The sequence below is a fragment of the Sphaerodactylus townsendi genome, linkage group LG16, assembly GCF_021028975.2.
Source record: "Sphaerodactylus townsendi isolate TG3544 linkage group LG16, MPM_Stown_v2.3, whole genome shotgun sequence".
NCBI classification, from domain to species: Eukaryota; Metazoa; Chordata; class Lepidosauria; order Squamata; family Sphaerodactylidae; genus Sphaerodactylus; species Sphaerodactylus townsendi.
The window spans coordinates 9587906-9609309 of NC_059440.1; the positions used below are offsets into that span (position 1 = coordinate 9587906).

General features: G+C 50.2%; 2 protein-coding genes across 3 annotated transcripts in view; one reads left to right on the forward strand and one right to left on the reverse strand.

The window, feature by feature from the left end:
* CORO6 (coronin 6) overlaps positions 1-6846 on the forward strand; it is a 34445-nt gene extending 27599 nt beyond the window's left edge. For both annotated transcript variants that reach the window (XM_048519296.1, XM_048519297.1), the window contains exons 8-11: positions 362-507; positions 2087-2144; positions 4358-4588; positions 5838-6846. In XM_048519296.1, the coding sequence (XP_048375253.1) occupies positions 362-507; positions 2087-2144; positions 4358-4588; positions 5838-5960 (558 nt within the window). In that variant the 3' untranslated portion in view covers positions 5961-6846. The remainder of the gene's footprint in view (positions 1-361; positions 508-2086; positions 2145-4357; positions 4589-5837) is intronic.
* A 4816-nt stretch (positions 6847-11662) lies between these two features.
* Positions 11663-21404, reverse strand: part of ANKRD13B (ankyrin repeat domain 13B) — a 34158-nt gene continuing 24416 nt past the window's right edge. The window contains exons 8-15 of the mRNA XM_048519274.1: positions 21118-21199; positions 20033-20097; positions 17826-17956; positions 17582-17739; positions 16575-16733; positions 15188-15348; positions 14550-14626; positions 11663-12657 (exon numbers count right to left, since the gene is read on the reverse strand). Of these exons, the coding sequence (XP_048375231.1) occupies positions 12438-12657; positions 14550-14626; positions 15188-15348; positions 16575-16733; positions 17582-17739; positions 17826-17956; positions 20033-20097; positions 21118-21199 (1053 nt within the window). The 3' untranslated portion in view covers positions 11663-12437. The remainder of the gene's footprint in view (positions 12658-14549; positions 14627-15187; positions 15349-16574; positions 16734-17581; positions 17740-17825; positions 17957-20032; positions 20098-21117; positions 21200-21404) is intronic.

The window sequence follows — 21404 nt, forward strand, 5'->3', positions numbered from 1 at the left end:
GCCTGAGGAAACAGAAAGCTTTGGGAAGTTTTGGCCTAGCGTGGAAAAGAAAGTAATGCGGATGTCAGGCGAACCTTAAAGGGAAAGGCATTCCATAGAGTGACCCTGTCTCTGGTTCCCTCTTGTCTCACTTCTGAAGGCAGTGGTGCAGAGAGCAGGGCTTTATCTGACAGGCTGGGTAGTATGGGAGAAGATAGTCTTTTGGGTAGCCTGACCACAAACCATTTGGGATCTTAAAGGTAAGAACTGGCGCTTTGAATTGTGCCTAGCAGCAGGTGGACTTGAGTTAAAGGGTGGGAGATACTTGCCTGTTCTTTGGGTTGGCTGCTGTGACCCATCTCCTCCTTGGGTTTCTTTGCAGGGGGACAGCAGCATTCGGTATTTTGAGATCACAGACGAAGCCCCGTACGTCCATTACTTGAGCACCTACAGCAGCAAAGAACCCCAGAGAGGCATGGGTTTTATGCCCAAGAGGGGACTGGATGTCAGCAAGTGTGAAATTGCAAGGTAGGTGTTCAAAGGTGTTACAAAGGATTTCACAGCAGCCAGAAGACAGTGGTGGAGCCGTGAGGAGGGCGTGGCCAGCGTGGTGTAGTTAAAGGGGTCAGACTAGTCTGTGTCTGAGACCCACGTTTGAATCCCAACTCATGATGTAGAAGCCCGCTGGACGATCTTGGGTCGGCCACGCTCTCTCAGTCTAACCTTCCTTACAGGGTTGTCGTGAAAATAAAATGGAGGACTGGAGAATGGTGTAAGCCACCTTGGGTACCCATTGGTGGGAAGGGTGGGGGTACAAATGAATTAAATAAGTAAATAGAACATAAATAGAACATAAATAAGTAAAAAGAACATAAGAACATAAGAACTAGCCTGCTGGATCAGACCAGAGTCCATCTAGTCCAGCACTCTGCTACTTGCAGTGGCCCACCAGGTGCCTTTGGGAGCTCACGTGCAGGATATGAAAGCAATGGCCTTCTGCTGCTGCTGCTTCTGAGCACCTGGTCTGCTAAGGCATTTGCAATCTGAGATCAAGGATGATCAAGATGGGTAGCCAAATAACAACGGCATAGCAAACAGACTCCTATGGCTGTCTCTCCCCCCTTTTTAGACATGCACACAATTATAGCTTCTTTATAATTGTTTTTATAGTGTATTGTATTGTTTTTATATGTTTTTATTGTAAGCCACACTGAGTCTTTTGGGAGACTGGCGAGATAAAAATGTAATAAATAACCAAATAAATCAGTTATTTTCTCAGTTGCAGCACCACTAGTGGCCAGGTGATGGTATAGCAGCCCAGTCCAGATGAGGTCAGGTGACATGAGTAGCCAATAGGGCTTTTTCTGGCCTGATAAACCTCTTGATGCTGGCCTGGCTCCTCAGTCTGATTGGTTCGTTGATCTGGCAGTGACCAAGCAGTTCAAAGACTGACAAGGCCCGCCTCAAGCTCCAGCATTGGGCAAGCTAATGATTCCTATTCTGTGTGGCAACCTTTTGTGTGGCAACCTTTTTATGTATGATTTTAGGCTTTATGCCATTGTAAGACACCCTCAGCCCTTTGAGGGTAGGGCAATATATAAATATAAAAATAAATAAACAAAAAATAAACTAGTGAATTAAATGATCTCGAAATTAAATTAAATGATATATTCTAGGATATCACGGCACCACAAAGATGATGCCCGCTGCATCTCTGCATGATTTGCTTCTCTGGCTTTGCCTTCTTCCAGTGGAGCTGACTCTGGGGCAAATTCTCCCGCCTTTTCTGTGTCAGATCTGATGGGATCTTTTACCTCCAATCAGGACAAATGCCCAGAGCATGCTTGGGATTTCAGTGAATTTGTGCCTCAGAATGTGGGTAATTCTCACTTTCAAAGCTGGAGTGAAGTTAGGTTACCAAAAGTTTGATTGCCTTTTTTGGCAGCAACAATAAGATGCTGAAATCTGACTGCCAGTTTAAAACCCGGAGGGACCACACCTCTGGGAGGGATTGGGGCAAGATGTACCTTCCAGGGGAAGCCCCTTAGAGATCATGCCCACCTCATAACCTCATGCTGTGTGCCTCTTCCTTTTCCCCACAAACCAGGTTTTACAAGCTGCACGAACGTAAATGTGAGCCCATCGTTATGACTGTGCCGCGAAAAGTGAGTCCTTTGGGGAATGTGGTTGTGCATGCCTGTTGGGTGTGGCCATGAAAAGTCTGGTGCCGCCCACATACACTGAGTGGGGCATAATGTGCTGCATGCATGCTTGGGTTGCTTCACTATGGCTCTGTGGGTGCATTGACAGGCCCGACGACATTGTAGTGCTGTTAAGAGAAATGCTCTTAATTCCTCTTTACCCGGTTTCTCCTTGAAATCCAACAGTCTGTTGGTTTCTCTCGTTTTACAAATTTGGAATCCGTTTCTAACACATTCTATTTGATCAAAGTTTATTTGATCAAAGAGGAATTCGTAGACAGGAAGGCAGGAAGTTTGGCACATTTTTAGAATTTCTCTCAGCTCAAAGGCAGGCGACATCTTTCTAAAGCGTCCCTTCTTCCTCCTAGATCCCCGCCCTGTGGTCTGTAGCATAAAACATAAGAACATAAGAACAAGCCAGCTGGATCAGACCAGAGTCCATCTAGTCCAGCTCTCTGCTACTCGCAGTGGCCCACCAGCTGCCTTTGGGAGCTCACATGCAGGATGTGAAAGCAATGGCCTTCTGCGGCTGTTGCTCCCGAGCACCTGGTCTGTGTGGTGCCAATTAATAAAAGGGTGCACTGATATATCTACAAGTGCCAGTTAATAAAAGGGTGCACTGATTTATCTACAAAAAGAAACCCGTTTGAAAAGCAAATTAGAGGAACCAGTTGCTATACAGAAGTGAGTTTTGGAAACAGAAATCCCCCCCCCCCCCCCCAAGTAATGCTGTTGTGTAGTTTTTGTTCAAAGGCGTTACAAGATCACCACCTGCTGGTATCTAGAGGGATTGTCAGGGGAAACCTTTTCAATGTTGCTTTGTGTTGTCCCTTAATGTGATTGTGTTGCCCCTTTGTGAAGTTGTGGGCATTTGTACAGAGCTGTCATTCTTTTATTACTCTTCAAGGACCAGCAGGGCAGAAGATTAATTTCTATTGTACATGGTCCACTCCCGGTCCCCTTGCTAGAACCTCCATGGCACACAAATACATATGAAGTAAGGGCATAACTGCCCACTTCCACACATGCAGAATAATGCACTTTCAGTCCACTTTCATCCAGCCGCAAAGTGCATTGGAAGTGGGTTGAAAGTGCATTATTCTGCGTGTGCGGAAGGGGCCGACGTGCTGTGCCCAAGATGTGCTGGGTTACTAGAGCCCAACCAAACACACAGACCGACAGCAAGGAGACTCACCTTAAAGAGTGCCCAGAGTGGTGAGGGAGGGCTGCTGAGAGGGAGGAAGGGACATCTGGTTTCCCTCCTAACCCAGTTTTGCCAGCAGAAATAGAGTGGAGGAGATTTTTGCCCCTTTTTCTGTGACTCCACATCTCTTTCCAGCATTCTTCACAGGACTTTTAGCACTGAGTAGATCCGCTATGCAGCGGCCAGTGATGATGACCCAGAACCCACCCACCCCCAATTCCCCAGTGTTGTGTAGTGGTTAAGAGCAAATGGATTCTAATCTGGAGAACTGGGTTGGATTCCTCACTCCTCCACCTGAGTGGCAGAGGCTTATCGGGTGAACCAGATGTGTTTCCACACACCTACATTCCTGCCGGGTGACCTCGGGCTGGTCACAGTTCTCTCCAAACTCTCTCAGCCCCACTTACAAGGGGAGAGGAAGGGAAAGGAGTTTGTAAGCTACCTTGAGTCTCCTTACAGGAGAGAAAGGTAGGATATAAATCCAAACTCTTCTTCTTCCACCCTCTTCTGTTGTCATCGGCCCACTGTTGGCTCTCAGAAGTAACACTATTTGGGATTTGTTTATCTTATTTTGAATGTTCCCCATCACCTCCACTCAACATAGGATGAATGTCAGCCTAGGGCAGTGGTTCTCAACCTGGGGGTCAGGACCCCTTTGGAGGTCAAACGACCCTTTCACAGGGGTTGCCTAAGACTCTCTGCATCAGGGTTCTCCATCTGTAAAATGGATAAATGTTAGGGTTGGGGGTCACCACAACATGAGGAACTGTATTAAAGGGTCGCGGCATTAGGAAGGTTGAGAACCACTGGCCTAGGGAATAGGGAGGGGGCAGAAAGCCTGGTTTTCTATGGGGACAAACTCACTCTCTAGACATCTTGAAGTTTGGTCCAGAGTCAGAAGCACAGGGGGTGGGGGTGCAATTCAAGAGCGGCTCCTGACTCTCGTGTTCCTCTTTCCGTATCTCTTCCTTAGTCCGACCTCTTCCAAGATGACCTGTACCCTGACACACCGGGTCCCGAGCCAGCACTAGAAGCAGACGAATGGCTGTCAGGCAAGGACGCGGAGCCCATCCTGATTTCCCTGCGAGACGGCTACGTCCCTGTCAAAAACCGGGAGCTCAAAGTCACCAAAAAGAATATCCTAGATAGCAGACCCCCCACAGGGCCACGCCGGAGCCAGTCTACGTGCGACTCCAATTTTTCTGTGAGTTTATCCACTTGCTTAATTCAGGGGCATGCAGAATTGATGGCGGAGGAGATGAATTTGGCGGCAGCGAAGGCTCAATTGCCTTGCGTCCTCCCTACAACAGCATTAAGCTAGGGCCCAGGGGTGGCCAACCTATGGTGCTCCAGATGTTCATGGACTACAATTCCCATCCATTCCCAATTGGCCATGCTCATGGGAATTGTAGTCCATGAACATCTGGAGCACCATAGGTTGGCCACCCCTAAAAAAATGGTAAAGTCTCCCTTTCAGTCGTGTTTGACCCTGGGGTACCACTGCGAGCAATGATTTCATAGGCAAGCCTCTTTTGTGGGGTAGGTTGCCATTGCTTTCCCCGGCTATTCTTTACCCCCTAGCTATGAGCTAGGTACTCATTTATTGACCAAGGAATGGATGGATGGCTGAGTTGACCATGAGCCTGCTGCCAGGATATCTGACCCACAGGGGGCTTGAACTCCTGACTGTGTGAGTGGCAGTGCAAGCACTTAACCACTGCGCCACGCGGCTCCTTGGCCACCCCTAAGCTAGGCTATATTACCAACTGGGAGCACTAACTGCGACGTGACCTTCCAGGCATACTGTTACTACTCAATTAACACTAAAATTGCTTGATGGTTAAAAGGGTGAATCAGTGGACTTGCCCATAAAACTGTCATGGTTTTCTAACAAGGGAGTAGGGGTAATCTCAACATTTCTGAGCTCCCTTCCACTCAGAGAGCAAATTGCCGGCAGGCCCTGTTTAAAAGCAAACCTGGAATGAAATGGCTCCGATTTGGACCGGGTTAGGATTTTGCCATTTTCCGGCTCATCGTGGCATCAAAAAAATGTCACATTCCACTTTTGAATTATACAAATATTTCATGAAGTTGTCTTCACGACACAGGAACAATTTGCCAGAATCAGCGTGTGCTTTGTAATTTCTAAAAGGAGAGCGTGATGGAGGTGGTTCTGTTACTGTATCACAATCACACCTACCTGTGAAAAGGGTAGCTTTCATCTCCGGATGGAGAACAGGAAAGCCCATGCAGATGTACCAGAGTACACAAGATCCTATCATTAGAAGGGGCTGTTGGGAAGAGTGTTTAGAAGATGCAAATTGCTTTAGGAGAATTGATTCAGAACCCCGCCCCCAGTTTGATTTCCACTGTCTTGACATCTGTCGTGGGGGTGGGGGGAGGATAAGGATCCAACCTGCCAATCAGCCGTCTGCCTCTCTTGGTCCCTATAGCGTTCTGCCCTGGAGGAGCTGCTGGAGGAAATCCGAACCTTGCGACAAACGGTCCAGATGCACGAGAAGCGAATCTCCGACCTGGAAAACAAACTGTGCCAGTTCACAAACGGAACGGACTAAATCCCAGCAGTGGCGCATGGCACGCCCCCCCTCTGGAGACCTGGATTCTCCCCCCCCCGCCTCTTTCTCCAGGTGTTTCAGCAGCTTCCTTTATCCACAGCACTGAGGACACTTCTAGGGACCTCTGCTGGGAATAGCCCTTGCGGGCCTGGAGGGGGTATTTTTCTCTCTGCCCAGATTCCCCCCACCCTTCCATGGCTTGCAATTGTCTTCTTTTGGATCGGAACCGTCCTCGGGTTCTGCACACAAGCTAGGTCTGGGTGGAGAGAGGGAGCAGGCCATATTCAGGACACCTGCTCTTTGGGGTCGGGGGAGGCCTGCTCCAACCCCTCAAAGAGGCCCACCGGGGGCCCAGTCCCCATGGATAGGGGGCAGCTTGGCCTGCTAGCCCTCTCCAACCCATTCTCTCTCTTTCCCGCACCGGAAATAGGTTGGGGGTGGGGTGGGGGGTCATGCCATGCGTTTGTGTGAGTTTTGAGGTGCAGTGAAAGGGGACAGTCGAAGCTGTAGAGTCTATGGCGTTTGTATTTGAGTTGAATTGTTTGAAAGCAGGGGGCAAAAAGGAGAAGGTGACAGGATCCGGGCCCTGCAGGCAGGGGGTGACAGGTGTGATCCAGCTGGGTGTAAGGGTGTTACGGGTTGGCACAGAAACGTTTGCTGGATCCCAGATGTCATGTTGAGTAGTAGAGTATCCACAAGAGTGCCTGTCTTCCTTGCTCCCCATATGCGCAAGGGATCGGATGTTGTCTGTGGTGAAGGGGGCTAGACCAGTGGTGGCGAACCTATGGCACGGGTGCCAGAGGTGGCACTAAAAGCCCTCTCTGTGGGCATGCGCAAACAGTGCCCCCCGCCCCCAACATCTAGGCTGGCCTGGGCCACTGGGCTCAATTATTAGCACTAACCTAAGACCAAGTTTTGGGGAAGCAGTGTAGGCAACCCTGTTAAGCACTGTTAAACCCCACTGATTTTCATGCAAAGAACAAAAGTGCGATCCTTTACCTGGGAGTAAGCTCGGTTGCTGGCAATGAGGCTTGCTTCTGAGTAAACCCTCCTAGGATTGTGATTCACCCGTTGGAAGAGATGCACCGACTACCACCAAGGTTACTCCCGAGTAACACGCGCCTCGGAGCCAACTGTTTTTTTCTAAACTAAAACCTCAGCGTTCGGGTTAAATTGCCGTGTTGGCACTTTGCGATAAATAAGTGGGTTTTGGGTTGCAGTTTGGGCACTCGGTCTTGAAAAGGTTCGCCATCACTGGGCTAGACGTTCCCTCCCTCATCATGGCCACAGAAGTGCGCGCATAGAATAAAACCCAGTGCTTGCGATGTTGGGCCAAAGATGCCCCCTCCAACGTTCGCATTGCCAGGTTGCCACCTTTCTGGTGTTGGGGAAGACGACTCATTTGCATTTGCTGATTAAATATACATGCATTTAAAAGAAAAACCTGGCCCGTCCAACTCTGTGATCTGCCTGCTTTCTTCAACCAGGGGTTGCTCACTAGCTGTTCCGCCGGTGTCCATCATAGAAGAGGAGTTTGGATTTATGCCCCGCTTTTCTCAGCTGGAAGGTGTCTCAAAGCAGCTTACAAACTCCTTTCCCTTCCTCTCCCCACAACAGACACCTTGTGAGGTAGGTAGGGATGAGAGGATTCAGAGGGACTAGCCCAAGGTCACCCAGCAGGCTTCATGCAGAGAAGTGGAGAAACAAACCCCGTTCCCCAGATAAGAATCGGCCTCTGGTGTGGAGGAGTGGGGAATCAAATCTGGTTCTCCGGATTAGAGCCCGCCTGTCCTGAACCACTACACCACGCTGGGTGTTCATCGTCCACTATTTCTACAGCTACTTTAGGAAAGGACCGTTCCTGATGGCGCGACCTGGGCATAACCCCCATACATAGCACACTTTGCTGCAGCTTCTGGGTCAATGTCAGTTTTCCGATGCTCTGAACCAAGAGTACCCTTTAGTGCAGAGTTGACACACCATCTAACAGCAAACAAAACATCTGGCCTCAATAGTAATAACTCGCGGCCCTCCAGACGGACTACAGTTCCCATCATCCCCTGCCAGCATCATGCTGGCAGGGGATGATGGGAACTATAGTCCATAACATCTGGAGGGCCGCGAGTTGGACACCTGTGGATTAGAGCCTTGGCAATGATCCAGAAACATACTCGGGGCAGATCAGTTCACCCAGACAAGGGGGTGGCAGCAGTGGTGGGATTCTAATAATTCAACAACCGGTTCTCCCCCCACTCCCCGCTGCCCACTTACCTGCTGCAGAGGAACTTCTTGTGGGGGTGGAGGGGGGAGCAACAGGGCCTTGCCGCCACTGCTCTGAAAGTCTCTCGCTGCACAGGGAGAGGGTGCTCTGGAGCTTTTAGCGCCTCAGAGCAGCCAGGCAGAAAGGTGCCTGGCAACCGGTTCTCCGAACTCAACAAAAAATTAAGTACCGGTTCTGCCGAACTGGTGCGAACTGGCTGAATCCCACCGCTGGGTGGCAGGCAGGTGGGCTGATGAGCCTGCACTCCTTTGGTATTTCAAAGACAGACCTTTGCTGTTGCTCTTTGATGCAAATTTTTGTTGCCACCAGACATGTGTGAAGCAGGCCTGTCAGGGGAAACACTGCCACTGCCTCTTGCCAAAGTGCTAAAACATCCTGAAAGGGGGCTCCCATCACCGATCAGTTGGCACCCCATCTCCACCCAGTGGGGAGGGGGAAGCAGCTGCCCTTGACCTGCCATCACTAGCAGAGGTCTGGACCTGCAGTTGAATAAAAGGGGAAAACACACACGCACGCACACGCAGAAAGAGAGAGCCCTGAATGAGGTCTGACTTGCAAAGTTTCACGAGGTTTTTATTGGTGGCTCTGTGCAGTCACACACCTGAACAGGTTGTACCCCTCCCCCACCCTTTCCCCATGACGCAGGTGCATTTCATACTCCCCCCCCCCAAAAAAAAAGCCCACTTCCCATGCCGTTCCTCCCCCTCCTTCCATATTCTCTGCTTCGTTTCCAGGTCACACAAGCTGTGCAAGAGATTCTGTGTGTGTTTGTGGGCCGACAGGCATCGGAGCTCGGGGCAAAAGGAAAGCTCTGCCCCCCCCCCCCACCAGTCTCCCCCGTACTGCCTGGCTTTGGGGCACAATTTTGAGGAGGGGCAGTTAGAGGTTAGCACCATTGACCAATGACCTCAGTGTGTGCAGGAAGAGGGCATCGAAAGTGGGGCTGTGACCAGAGGGGGTGGGGCAGGAGTGGGGCCAGGCTGGGTCGCATTCAGCTCCTAACCCCACTGCCCACTCCCCACTGAAGCCAGTGCAGCTGAGGGTTTGTGCTTCCAAAGTAGTGGAGAAAGTTGAATCTGGGAGGATGTGTGTTTAAGAGGGTAACCTCACCTGCTGCCCACCCCCTCCGGTGCTCAGCATGGCTGTAGGAAACAGTTCTGGCCCTGAGCGACCCAGTTAAGGTACCCTGTGCTTATCCACCCGCCCCATGCTGGGAGATCCACTGAGCCGCTTTAGACTGGTACGCAGGCAGCGCTGTTGGAAACCCGGATGCAGCGAAACGGATCCCAGCAAGGACAGGAGCCGGCAGGCAGCTGTTGTCGGAAGGGAGGGGTAAGTGCACTTGGTACTTTCAGAACGAGGAGTGTCACAAAGTAGCTCGCCGCCAGGACACAAGACTGCGCCTCGTGCTCTGTGGCAGCCGATCCAGAATAGCGTCTGCCTCCTGGGTTCCTATTCAGGACAACAAATGCAGACTAGTTAGCCAGGTTTCGTTTGGGCTCAAGAGCTCGCTGGAAGGTTTTTGCCAGAGACGGACGGCAAAGCCAATTCAAGGGTCACCAGGACTGAATTCTTTAGAGGAGGCCCACAACCTTGTAAGACAAACCACCCGGATTCGCCCCCCTGGATACGCTATGCAAGTATGTTGCCTCTCCTACACAATTTGTCCTGCTTCTAGTCGGGAAGGAGAAAGACAATCATGTACAGCACCACAAAGTCTTGCCCCAATGGACTTGATGTCAGTGATCTGCAAATGTATACGCGCTCTATCCAGGAAGCTCAATTTGACTTAGGCAGTGGCGTACCACTAATTGGGTATCCCATGTCCCCAAGCGCATGCCGTTTTCATCACGTGGAGGCGTGCCCGAGCCCCACGCCGCCGCACCGCGCCTCCCCCGGCTTCCCTGCAGGCCGGCTCCTCTGTCCCCAGGGCCTGGGGCCGGCAGGAGCTGGCCTGCAGGGAGGCTGTTGGGGAGGGCAGTGTGTGGCCCAGGAGCCAACCCCCAAGCCCCCCCTCCCCGCTGGCTCCCTGGCTCCTGTAAGTTGGGGGGGCGTAGGGAGCTGGAGGGGCATGGGGAGGTGGTCATGCCCCCGGGCACAGATTAACCCTGGTATGGCATTGGACTTAGGGCTAGGGTTGTGAAAATCTTGGGGATTTTTGGGGTGAAGCTGGGGAGAGGAGGGTTGGGTTGGGGGCGGGGAGGGACTCCAGCAGGGTACAATGTCATAGAGCAGTGATGGCGAAACTATGGCATGGGTGCCAGAGGTGGCACTCAGAGCCCTCTCTGTGGGCACACTCAAATAGAGTCCCCCCCACACACACACACATCTAGGCTGGCCTGGGCCACTGGGCTCGATTATTAGCATTAAACCTAAGGCCTAGTTTTGGGGAAGCAGTGTAGGTAACCCTGTTAAGCGCTGTTAAAACCCACTGATTTTCATGCGAAGAACTAAAGCGTGATCCTTTACCTGGGAGTAAGCTCGGTTGCTGGCAATGGGGCTGGCTTCTGAGTAAACTCTCCTAGGGTCGTGATTTACCCGTTGGAAGAGTTGCACGGTTGCTTCAAAGCAAAGCCACCAAGCTTACTCCCGAGTAACACACGCCTCAGCGCCAACCGTTTTTTCTAAACTAAAACCTCAGTATTCGGGCTAAAATGCCGTGTTGGCACTTTGCGATAAATAAGTGGCTTTTGGGTTGCAATTTGTGCATTCGGTTTCAAAAAGGTTCGCCATCACTGTCATAGAGGCCAACGTCCCAGGCAGCCATTTCCTGCAGGGTAACTCATCTCTGTCACCAGGAGACCAGCTATAAATCCTGGAGATCTCCAGCCACCCCCTGGAGACTGGCAACCCTATTTGGGGCTGTGTCAAGAACAGAGAATAGCTCTTCTCCTGATACACATTTGCCACGCCTGAACCCTCCAGGACAGCTAAGCAAGCAGAACATAACCCGGACCATTTGAGTGCTCCCAAGTTTCCTGTTATGGCGCTCAAAGTGCCCAATGGGGGGTGTGATCAATGAGGTCAGAAAACTGGCTTAAACGCCCTGCCCTCTTTCACACCACAGCCTGGTCCACATCGAATCCCCTAGCCCTGGCTATTTGCACTTTTAGAAGGCCTTAGCACACATCTAACACATCCTCTTTTAGCAACAACTCCAGCTGCTGATGTCTGTAGCGTCTTCACCTGCCCATGTGCGTTCAAACCTATCTTTCCGATTATATGGGCTAGAAGAAGAAGAGTCGGATTTATTTCCCCCTTTTCTCACCTGAAGGAGACTCAAAGGGGCTTACAAACTTCTTTTCCTTCCCCCCTCACAACAAACTCCCTGTGAGGTAGATGGGGCTGAGAGAGCTCCGAAGAACTGTGAGTAGCCCAAGGTCACCCAGCTGGCATGTGTTGCACAAGCTAATCTGGTTCCCCAGATAAGCCTCCACAGCTCAAGCGGCAGAGCGGGGAATCAAACCCAGTTCTCTGGATTAGAGTGCACCTGCTCTTAACCACTACACCACGCTGGCTCTCTTGGTCCTTTTTTTAAAATGAAGGCTCGAATTTTCCCCATCACACTACATTCCATGCTTTTACCTGCAGACAAAAAGAACAGCGGAAATACAACCTGTCTCAGAACTCTTGATCATAGAGATGGGCGGCTGCTTCCTCTGGGCGAAGAACGAAGCTGTCACATTGCTCTAAGCTCAGAGACCGCAGAGGGAGGGGCAGGGGGGGGATTAAGCTTTTACCTCCTGGATACTATAAGTGACCCCCCCACACACAAGTGGTGGGGTGGGAAGCTAGTCTAACTGCACGACTCAGGTTAATTAAGACTTACCTGCCTCTCCTTACCGAAGGGAGCGAGAAGGGAGGCAGTATTAAATGGCTCAGTGTTTCTTTGGGGGAGGGTGGAATGCATTTGGTGTGTCCCCCACTCTCCCCTCCCCCCCCCCGATTCCCTGTTGAGCCCCCGCTCTGTGCAATGGGCTGGTAGACGGTTCAGATCCCAAGCGGTCTTTTCCAACAGTGGTCTGGAAAAGACCCTCACCTGATGCGATGCTGCTGGCCCCCTCTAGTCCCTCCCCCCAGCTTCTGTGCATTAGCTCTTTGAGTAGCTGCGGGGCGGGGGGAGAGGAAGGCCCAGTCCGTTAGCTTTGGCGCCCCTTGCAGACTGGGCATGGGTGCCCCCCTGCCATGTGCCAACGCTATTGTTCAGCCAGCGAAAGGCGCAGAATCCGTTCAAAGTCCTCCTCTTCCTGGCGGGAGCGCCGTTCTGCCTCTTCCTGCTCCTTTGCAGACAGCTCCATGGCCAAGCGCAGCTGCTCGGCGTAACTGGGGGGCACAGCTTGGCTAGGTCCCTTGCCCCCGGTGGGCACCGGCTTCTGGGGAGTGGCAGGCCTCCGGCGTGGCGTGTGCTGGGGTGTCCTGAGGAGACAGGGGGGAGAGGTGTGAAGTCTCTGGCATTTGGTAGCATTGCCTGTTGTTTGGCTGTAACACCACAGTTGACTTTAGGGGGCCAAAAGTCAATGCATATTTGCAAGCAGAGTACATCACTTTGCATATTTTGCATATTTGATTCTACTCAGCAGGCACAGAGAGGGCATTTAAAGTCCCCGAAGTGCTCAAAAGTTTCTGCTTCAACAGAGTGACATGGCAGGCTCCACTGGAACACTTATTCTTTCTTTAGCCTTGATTTGGCATAAAACAAATAGAATACAATCATATCAAAAATACAGGAAATTATAATAAAAGCAGTATTCAAATACAAAATATATGGCATAAATGTAGGCTATTGGTTATACATCACTTCCAATAAAAAATCTGCTACCATTTCACAATTTGTGAGATCAGAATTGTCCAGTAAAAAAAGGAGTCTACATGAAGCATCCATTTCCTTAGGTATCAGAGAAAGCATATTAGAATATTTTTAATCTAATATTTGCGGACTTAGGGCAGCAGAACAATTGATGTATCAATGTTTCAATTTGTTGTTCCTTACAGGAGCACACCCTTTTACTCATTTCCAAGTTGTTGACTCTACCACGCAATAAAGCAGAGGGGAAGACGTTAAAGTGAGCAAGTGTAAAGGCTCTTCTCCGATTAGGATTTGTTAAAACATACAGGTAGGGAGCCATCCTATTTTGATGTAAAGGAATTGAGAGATGTAGGGGCGAACAAGTTTCCCTAGAAGCCCTGGTTAAATGGATCCATTCTCTTTCCAAACATTCTTGTCTTAGTAAATTATAGGATTCTAAACTGGATAAAAGGAAAAGAGAGTCGAGAGGTATGCCAAGTGATTCGATCTTTCTCTCTATTAGAGAAAACCCTGGATTAGCCTGGGTGTCAGAGTGATGTGGCAGGCTCCACTGGAACGCTTATTAATAAATGTCTCTTGCCAGGAACCAGGCACAGAGCTCATAGGGACCCTGGTTATTGCACCTCCCTCAAGAGGAAGAAGACAAGCTCTGACCCCAGGCGCTTTTCAGGACAGGGGGAATGCAAATCCAGGAAGCCAAGTGGCAGGCCGGAGAAGCGTTTCCTCAACAGGACCTCAGGTGGCGGGACGGACCTTATACCTTAATGCTGGGTAGGCAGGTACATTTGGTCAGGGGCGTTCCCGATGTGGATAATACTCCAGTTCAGTCCCCAATTACAGCTCAAGAAATGCTGGTATTTTTGGAGAGATAAATAATTGGAGAAGCCCCAAAGGAGGATAGATTATTATTATTATTATTATTATTATTATTATTACTACTACTACTACTACTACTACTACTACTACTACTACTACTACTACTATTATTATTATTATTATTATTATTGTTATTGTTATTATTATTATTATTATTATAAACCGCCCTCCCCTGGAGGGGGACTTTTTCAAATGAACCTGGATTGAAGGGTCTCATCTCACAGGCAAAGCTCTCACAAATATTAACCTCACACATCCAAAAACATTTAAGTCAGTGGCCAGTGGCGTAGCAATAATGAGATGGGGGGGGCGCCCTGCCTCAGGCACACACTATTGGGGTCATATGGGGGGTGGAAATCACCCCCTCCCACTCTCGCCCCGCCCCACCAGCCAGGCCCCACAGCCCGGAGTAGGCTGTTTTTTCAGCCAGTGGCTCTTTGCAGCCAGCTGAACTTAAGTAAGTGGGGGGGGGCTCTGCAAGGGAGCGGGGTGGCCTGCTGGGGGTACCATTTTGCCCCAGGCGCCATTTTCCCCCATGCCACTGTCAGTGGTAGCCCTTAAGATTGGTTTTATTTTCAACATCTGATCCTACCTCTCAGCAAGAAAACTGCTGCCTTGGACTCACCTATCTGCTTTACTCCCCTCCTGGGAAGCAGGGTGCGTGCCGGGCTTGCTATTGGTCAGTGCTTCCCAAATGGTAACCTGCAGCAACATAGAGAGACGAAAGGTAGAATCAAGTGCATTTAACCTCTAGCAACCGAGGCAGTAGGCCTCAACCCCTGTGGCAGTAGCACATCCAGGGCTGCGCTCCTCTTGCCAGTTGTTTCTCCAGTGACATGCCTCCTCTTAGCTGAGGGTGTGCACTGCACAGCGTGATGCAGAGCATCTAGCTGGTCCTTCTACCACTGTAGCACAAGGTCTTGAAGTCAGTGTATGGACCCGGGGGGCAGGGGAGAAGGAAGAGGGGTGTGGGCAGCGATTTTCCAACCCCCGCACGTGACTGGCCACAGCCCGGGGACATTTGACCCCATATGTCCCCCTAGGCGGTACACTCCTGCCTACAGCAGGGGTGGGCAACTATGGCCCTCCAGATGTTCGTGGACTACAATTCCCATCAGCCCCTGCCAGAATAGCCAACTGGCCATAACCTACAGCCTGGTTCTTTTAACTGAAGATGCCCATGATTGGAGCTAGGACCATCTGCATGCAAATCCACAGCCCCTTCCTCCCCAATAGGAGGAAGGGAAATCTATCTGTACCCACCTGATCATATTCACTCCCAGCTTCTAGCAGACTCTGCTGGATGGCAAATTGTAGCAGGTCATCTTCGTCCTCCCGCAGGGGCTCCGGGTGGCTCCCGACCACACTGTAGCCCCGTGGAGCCTCAAACAAGGATGGGTCCATTTCAAAGCACCGGCAAGAGCCTGAGGAGGGGAGGACCACAACACACGTCTTTTGCAGTAAGAGGAAGGAAATTCTGGCCCCGACCCCGAAAACCACAGGGCCTCACCCCCTGCTGCTTCCCAGAGCCCTCCTGTTTATCCCCACTCCACACAGGTTACACCACTCTCTCCTGACCCACCTCCCATACATTTATCAAATTCTTCCTAATGCCAGATCTTCCCAAAAGGAAAACAGTTTCACGTATCAATGGACTCCAGATACTATTTGCATTTAAAGCAGTTCTTTGGATAGAACAGAGTTCCTGTCAGTTGCAGTTAAAATAGAAACAGACATTTGACCCCCTTATTGTTGGTCTTTTTCTCCACGCACCCTCCTCCTCCTCCTCCTCCTCCTCACACTGAACATATAACCTCCTAGAGACAGTGATAGCCATTAGACGCAGCAGCTTCACAAAAGCATAGGGCCATCAGACTCTTCAGCACAACTCAATGGAGCCTCCACAAAGAACTGCAGTCTACCTCTGAATACAAGGTTTGGGGACAGATAATTGGGCAGGACATCTTCTTTCCACTGATCTGTGAGCTAACACAGGTGCTTTTCTGGCCACTGTTGGGAACAGAACACCAGTTTGATGGCTCCTCTGTATGAGCTATACTATGTTTCACATAAAGATGTTAGTTTGGTCAGTTGAAGTGCACTGGTCAAGAAAATTGTATGCTTCTGCATTAGAATATAGTCCCAAACGAATACGAGAATTAGCATTCCTTTTTTCACACTGCCTTTGTCAAAACCATTATTTTGTGCATTACTGAACATGGTACTTTGATACAAGAGCATTTGCGCCAAAATGTATTTTTACTTTCAAATGGAGGCAGCAGAGCTAGGTAGGCACTAAAACCCAGGCAGAGCATTCTATAACAAAGAAGGTCCGGCATGCTTTGGTCTATGGCGGAGGAATATACAATCTACTAACAACTTTATGTGAAACAGAGTATAGTGAGGAACGTTTTGACATTTTAATCTGTCCTTAATTGAATCCCATTGAACAGACTTCCATATAATCTAATACTCACTACACCAAAAAAAGTTGTATATTATTCATTTCTTTTAGCTTCCATGTATGAAGAATAAAAAAATCTCAGATCTTTCCTTCCCCTGTAGATGCTCAATCCCTTACAACGAATTCCTGCGGCCTAGATATGTCCCCACTCTCTGCCCCCTACTCCCACCCTAGTTTCCTTCTCACCAAGGGAGCTAGAACTGCTGATGCTGGACCGGTCACTGCCCGGGGAGGGGGCATCGCTGCCAGGGCTGCCAGTGCCACGAACGGAGACCACCGGTTCATCACAGCCATTGAGGTTCCCAAAAGTGATGCGAGCGTTGAGGATGTGGAAGATTGGGATTTCTGGAGGCAGAAAGAAAGAGAGGTACAAGGGCAAAGAAGAAGAGTTTGGATTTATAACCCCCCCTTTCTCTCAAAGGGGCTTACAAACTCCCTTCCCTCCTCACAACAAACACCCTGGGAGGTAGGTGGGGCTGAGAGAGAGCTCCAAAGAACTGTGACTCACCTAAGGTCACCCAGCTGGCATGTGTTGGAGTGCACAAGCTAATCTGGTTCACCAGATAAGCCTCCACATCTCAAGTGGCAGAGCAGGGAATCAAACTTGATTCTCCAGATTAGAGTGCACCTGCTCTTAACCACTACACCAGATATGTGGTGCAAAGGAAGATGGCAAAAGAACTGTGACTAGCTCAAGGTCACCCAGCTGGCCCGTGTTGGAGTGCACAGGCTAATCTGATTCACCAGATAAGCCTCCACAGCTCAAGTGGCAGAGCAGGGAATCAAACCCGGTTCTCCAGATTAGAGTCCACCGCTCTTAACCACTACACCACGCTGGCAAAGAGTGGGAACTATTTCACTATCTGTTTGTCAGTCACTCCCTTTCCCCCTAGAAGTCCCACAAACAGTAGCTTTGGGAGGCCTGGGATCCTAATCGAAAAGTCTCAGCATCCTCACCAAATAGCAACAGCTAGAATTCTTCAATAACAACACCTGTATACTAGTTTGTAGCACAGGTTTCCTGGGATATGTTACAAAAACATGACAGCTGTCCTTATAGGAAACTACAATGCTGATAAACCTTCGAGAGGGGAAGTCGGTTGGAGTTAAACGTGTAGCAGGAAAGGGCACAGAAGACTGTGTGGGAAGATATGGCTCTTTGCTGTGTCGGTGGCCAACGCCAAACTCCTCACCAATCTTGACGGGGAAGCCCGGGGGCAGCCGTAGTGTGATGAAGTCCCGGAGCTTGGCAAAGAGGGCGTTGCTGACGGCCATCAAGTCGATAATGGGGGCGACCTGCTCGGCCAACGACAGCGGGTGGTCTTCGCACAACCACAGCTTGGCTTTGAACCTGGCCGAGGGCCGAGGAGATGGTGAGACGGCGCCGCTGGCCCCGGCCCAGCGATGCCTCCCCGCCCCTTCCCCTCCCTGTCTCACTTCTGGGTCTTGGTGGTCAGCTCTATCGGCCTCCCCATGTCCCGGCTTCCCAGCTCAAAACTGGGGTTGAAGTATTCCTCCGGCGTGATGGCGGTGGGGTTGGCCTGGCTCAGGGTTTGCGTGATCAGGGCCTGGAAAGGAGAGAAACAGTGTATTGCCGAAGGCTTTCACGGCCGGATTCAACTGGTTGTTGTGGGTTTTCCGGGCTGTGTGGCCGTGGTCTGGTAGATCTTGTTCCTAACGTTTCGCCTGCATCTGTGGCTGGCATCTTCAGAGGTGTATCACAGAGAGAAATCTGTTACACAAAGGCTGAGGGCATGCTAAGTTCATGGACAATGGACTCCACCCCGACACAGGATTTGCATTCACCAATACTGCTGCTGCAGGGAATGCAAATGCGACTACAAATGTAAATGGACTGATAACCCCACCCACAATACAATGCACTCAACCACACCTTTGCATAGCAAGTTCCACACAAAACACTTACTGATTGGTTCCCCGCCCTGTGACATAGATAATATGTACCCCACTAAACATTCCCTTCTCACCAGACAGTGTGTAGCAGACTTCTCTCTGTGATACAACTCTGAAGATGCCAGCCACAGATGCAGGCAAAACATTAGGAACAAAATCTACCAGACCACGGCCACCCAGCCCGGAAAACCCACAACAACCAGAGAGAAACAGCCTTAGGACCTGGCCTCAGGAGAGTGGCAGGTTTCCCCATTGTGGCCTTGGGCTGAGCAGAACAGGAAGAGGGAGAAATAGAGAGCAGGACTAGAGGGACCCAAACAAGGTGTGCTTTTTTTCCATAAGGGGTGCTTGAGGTCAGAGGTCATCGTTTTTGGAGTCAAGGTCCTGACAGTACTGGGGGACATTCAAGCGGCAGCCAGAGACTCTGCAATTGAACGCTGTCCAAAATACTGTGAAATGGTTACTTGTGAGAGGCTCTGGAAGCACTAATAACATTTTGAGCCTGTGAAGATGCGAGGTCAGGCAATGTCTGGAAGCCAACTAGCTCGATATTACTTATTTTAAACTGGAGAACGGCACACCATAAAGCTTGCGTGCTAAGTGTAAGCAGCTGTACATAGTACCGATATGATAAAGTGTCTTTGTGGAGACTAAAAGACAAGGCATTTTGTATATACTATATCAGTGATGGCGAACCTTTTCAATACCGAGTGCCCAAACTGCAACCCAAAACCCACTTATTTATTGCAAAGTGCCAACACGGCAATTTATCCTGAGGTTTTAGTTTAGGGGAAACGGTTGGCTCCGAGGTGCAAGTTACTCAGGAGTAAGCTTGATGAAGCAACTGTGCAACACTTCGAATGGGTGAATCATGACCCTAGGAGGGTTTACTCAGAAGCAAGCCCCATTGCCAGCAACCAAGCTTACTCCCAGGAAAAGGATCGTGCCCAGGCCAGCCGAGATATGTGTGTGGGGGGTATGATTTTCCGCCTCCCCCCCACATGATGAACTCTGGGTGTGCGTGCCCACAGAGAGGGCTCTGAGTGCCACCTCTGGCACCCGTGCCATAGGTTCGCCACCACTGTACTATATTGATACCGCTGAAGTGTCAGAGTGGAGACTGAAGAATACGTCCCACACAATTATCTGCTGGATTGAAACTTTGGAGATTTGTCTTGTTTACAATAGCGAAATACATAGGAGTCAAGTATTTCTAGATTTTTATAGGTGCCTGCGTGGAGACTGAAAGACAAGTCCCCCATTTTGTATACTGTATTGATACCACTGAAGTGTCAGTGGAGACTGAGAGAAAGTCCCATATTTTTTGTGGATTGTACTGATACCATTTAAGTGTCATAGTGGAGACTGAAGAATAAGTCCCACGCAATTGTACACTGTGTTGAAACTTTGGAGATTTGCCTTGTATATGTTTAGGAACACTTTGGCACTTGGGCTGGATCAACGGAATGGAGAGCAGCTCCCAAGCTAGCCCCTCAGCCGAGGGAAAAAAACAACCACCATTGCAAAAGTTACAGGTTGATTATTGACCCAGCTTTGAAAAAAAAGGACAGCACAAACTCTTGTCCTTACGATGGGCAACATTTTAACATTCCTAACTCTGGTCTTGCCCCAGGGGATTGTGTCCGAGATCCCAGGATATCCGGCAGCTGTTAACTAACAAAGGGGATTTCCAGAAACACAGGGGAACAGGATTTGTTGTTATCACTCACCCCATTGTTGGGGCCCACGTGTTGTTCTGCAATGCCAAGGAATGACTGCAGGGGGGTTTTGCTGCCTGAAAGAGACAGAGAAGCGCAAATGTGTGCATGACAGGAGGTAGAACATATTGTAAGCAGAGGCTTCACGTTAACCCCAGCACTGGCCCAGGGCTCCCCCAGGGGCTGCAATTAAGGTGCTGGGGGAGGGACATCCCTACCTGCCTGCCGCTTGCAGTAGCTGCAGGTTGCAGATGTTCTAAGAACATAAGAACAAGCCAGCTGGATCAGACCAGAGTCCACCTAGTCCAGTTCTCTGCTTCTCGCAGTGGCCCACCAGGTGCCTTTGGGAGCTCACCAGGATGTGAAAGCAAGGACCTTCCGCTACTGCTGCTGCTCCTGAGCACCTGGTCTGCTAAGGCATCTGCAACCTCAGATCAAGGAGGATCAAGATTGGTAGCCATAAATCGACTTCTCCTCCATATATCTATCCAAGCCCCTTTTAAAGCTAAGTTCTGCTGTTGCATGGCACACACAGACGCATGACTATCCGGCAAAAGGTGTGGGGTCAGCAACGGAAGACACGGAACCGCAGGACCGTGATCATGCAGCTGGAGAGGTTTTGAAGCCCAGGGATTTCGAAGCCCAGGGACCTTTGTTGAAACGCAGTTGACTGGTAATCAGTTCAAAGGGAAATTATCAAGTTCCTCCGTTACCTGACGGCCTGCGTTTCAGCATTTGGCAGCACTGTGCACATCGGCCACTTTGTGGCTGGCCTCCTCGCAAGCCCTTTCGTTTTGACCACTGGCCTTCCTAGATTGGTCTGTTTCTTTTATGCCGTTTCAAAGCATTTGATGCAAAACCGGGTGATGGTTTCGCCAGGACTGTTTCTATCGAATTTCATTACAGTGGTGGGGGGAGAGGAGAAGCCATGTCGAAAACAGCGAAACAAACTGAGCAGGAGAGATAGGGGTTATTATTGCACCCTCTGCTTTTGGGGTATTTCCATTTGTTCCAGGTAGAAGGGACAGTGATTTGGGGGCCGGATCCCAGCAGGGCGCAGCACAAAGAGCTGGTGGGTGGAGGAGCAGGGAAGGTACCTTTGATTTTCCCTTTGTGCTGCTCTGGAAGATGTTCTGTTCTCGTCCGAGTGATCAGCTCTACGTTGGAAGCCCCATAAACCTACAGATGGATAGGAAGAAGAAGAGGAAGAGCTTGGATTTATCTCCCCCCTTTCTCTCCTGTAAAGAGACTCAAAGGGGCTTAAAATCTCCTTTCCTTTCCTCTACCCCCAACAAACACCCTGTGAGGTGGGTGGGACTGAGAGAGCTCCAAAAAGCTGTGTTTAGCCCAAGGTCACCCAGCTGGCGTGTGTGGGAGTGCACAG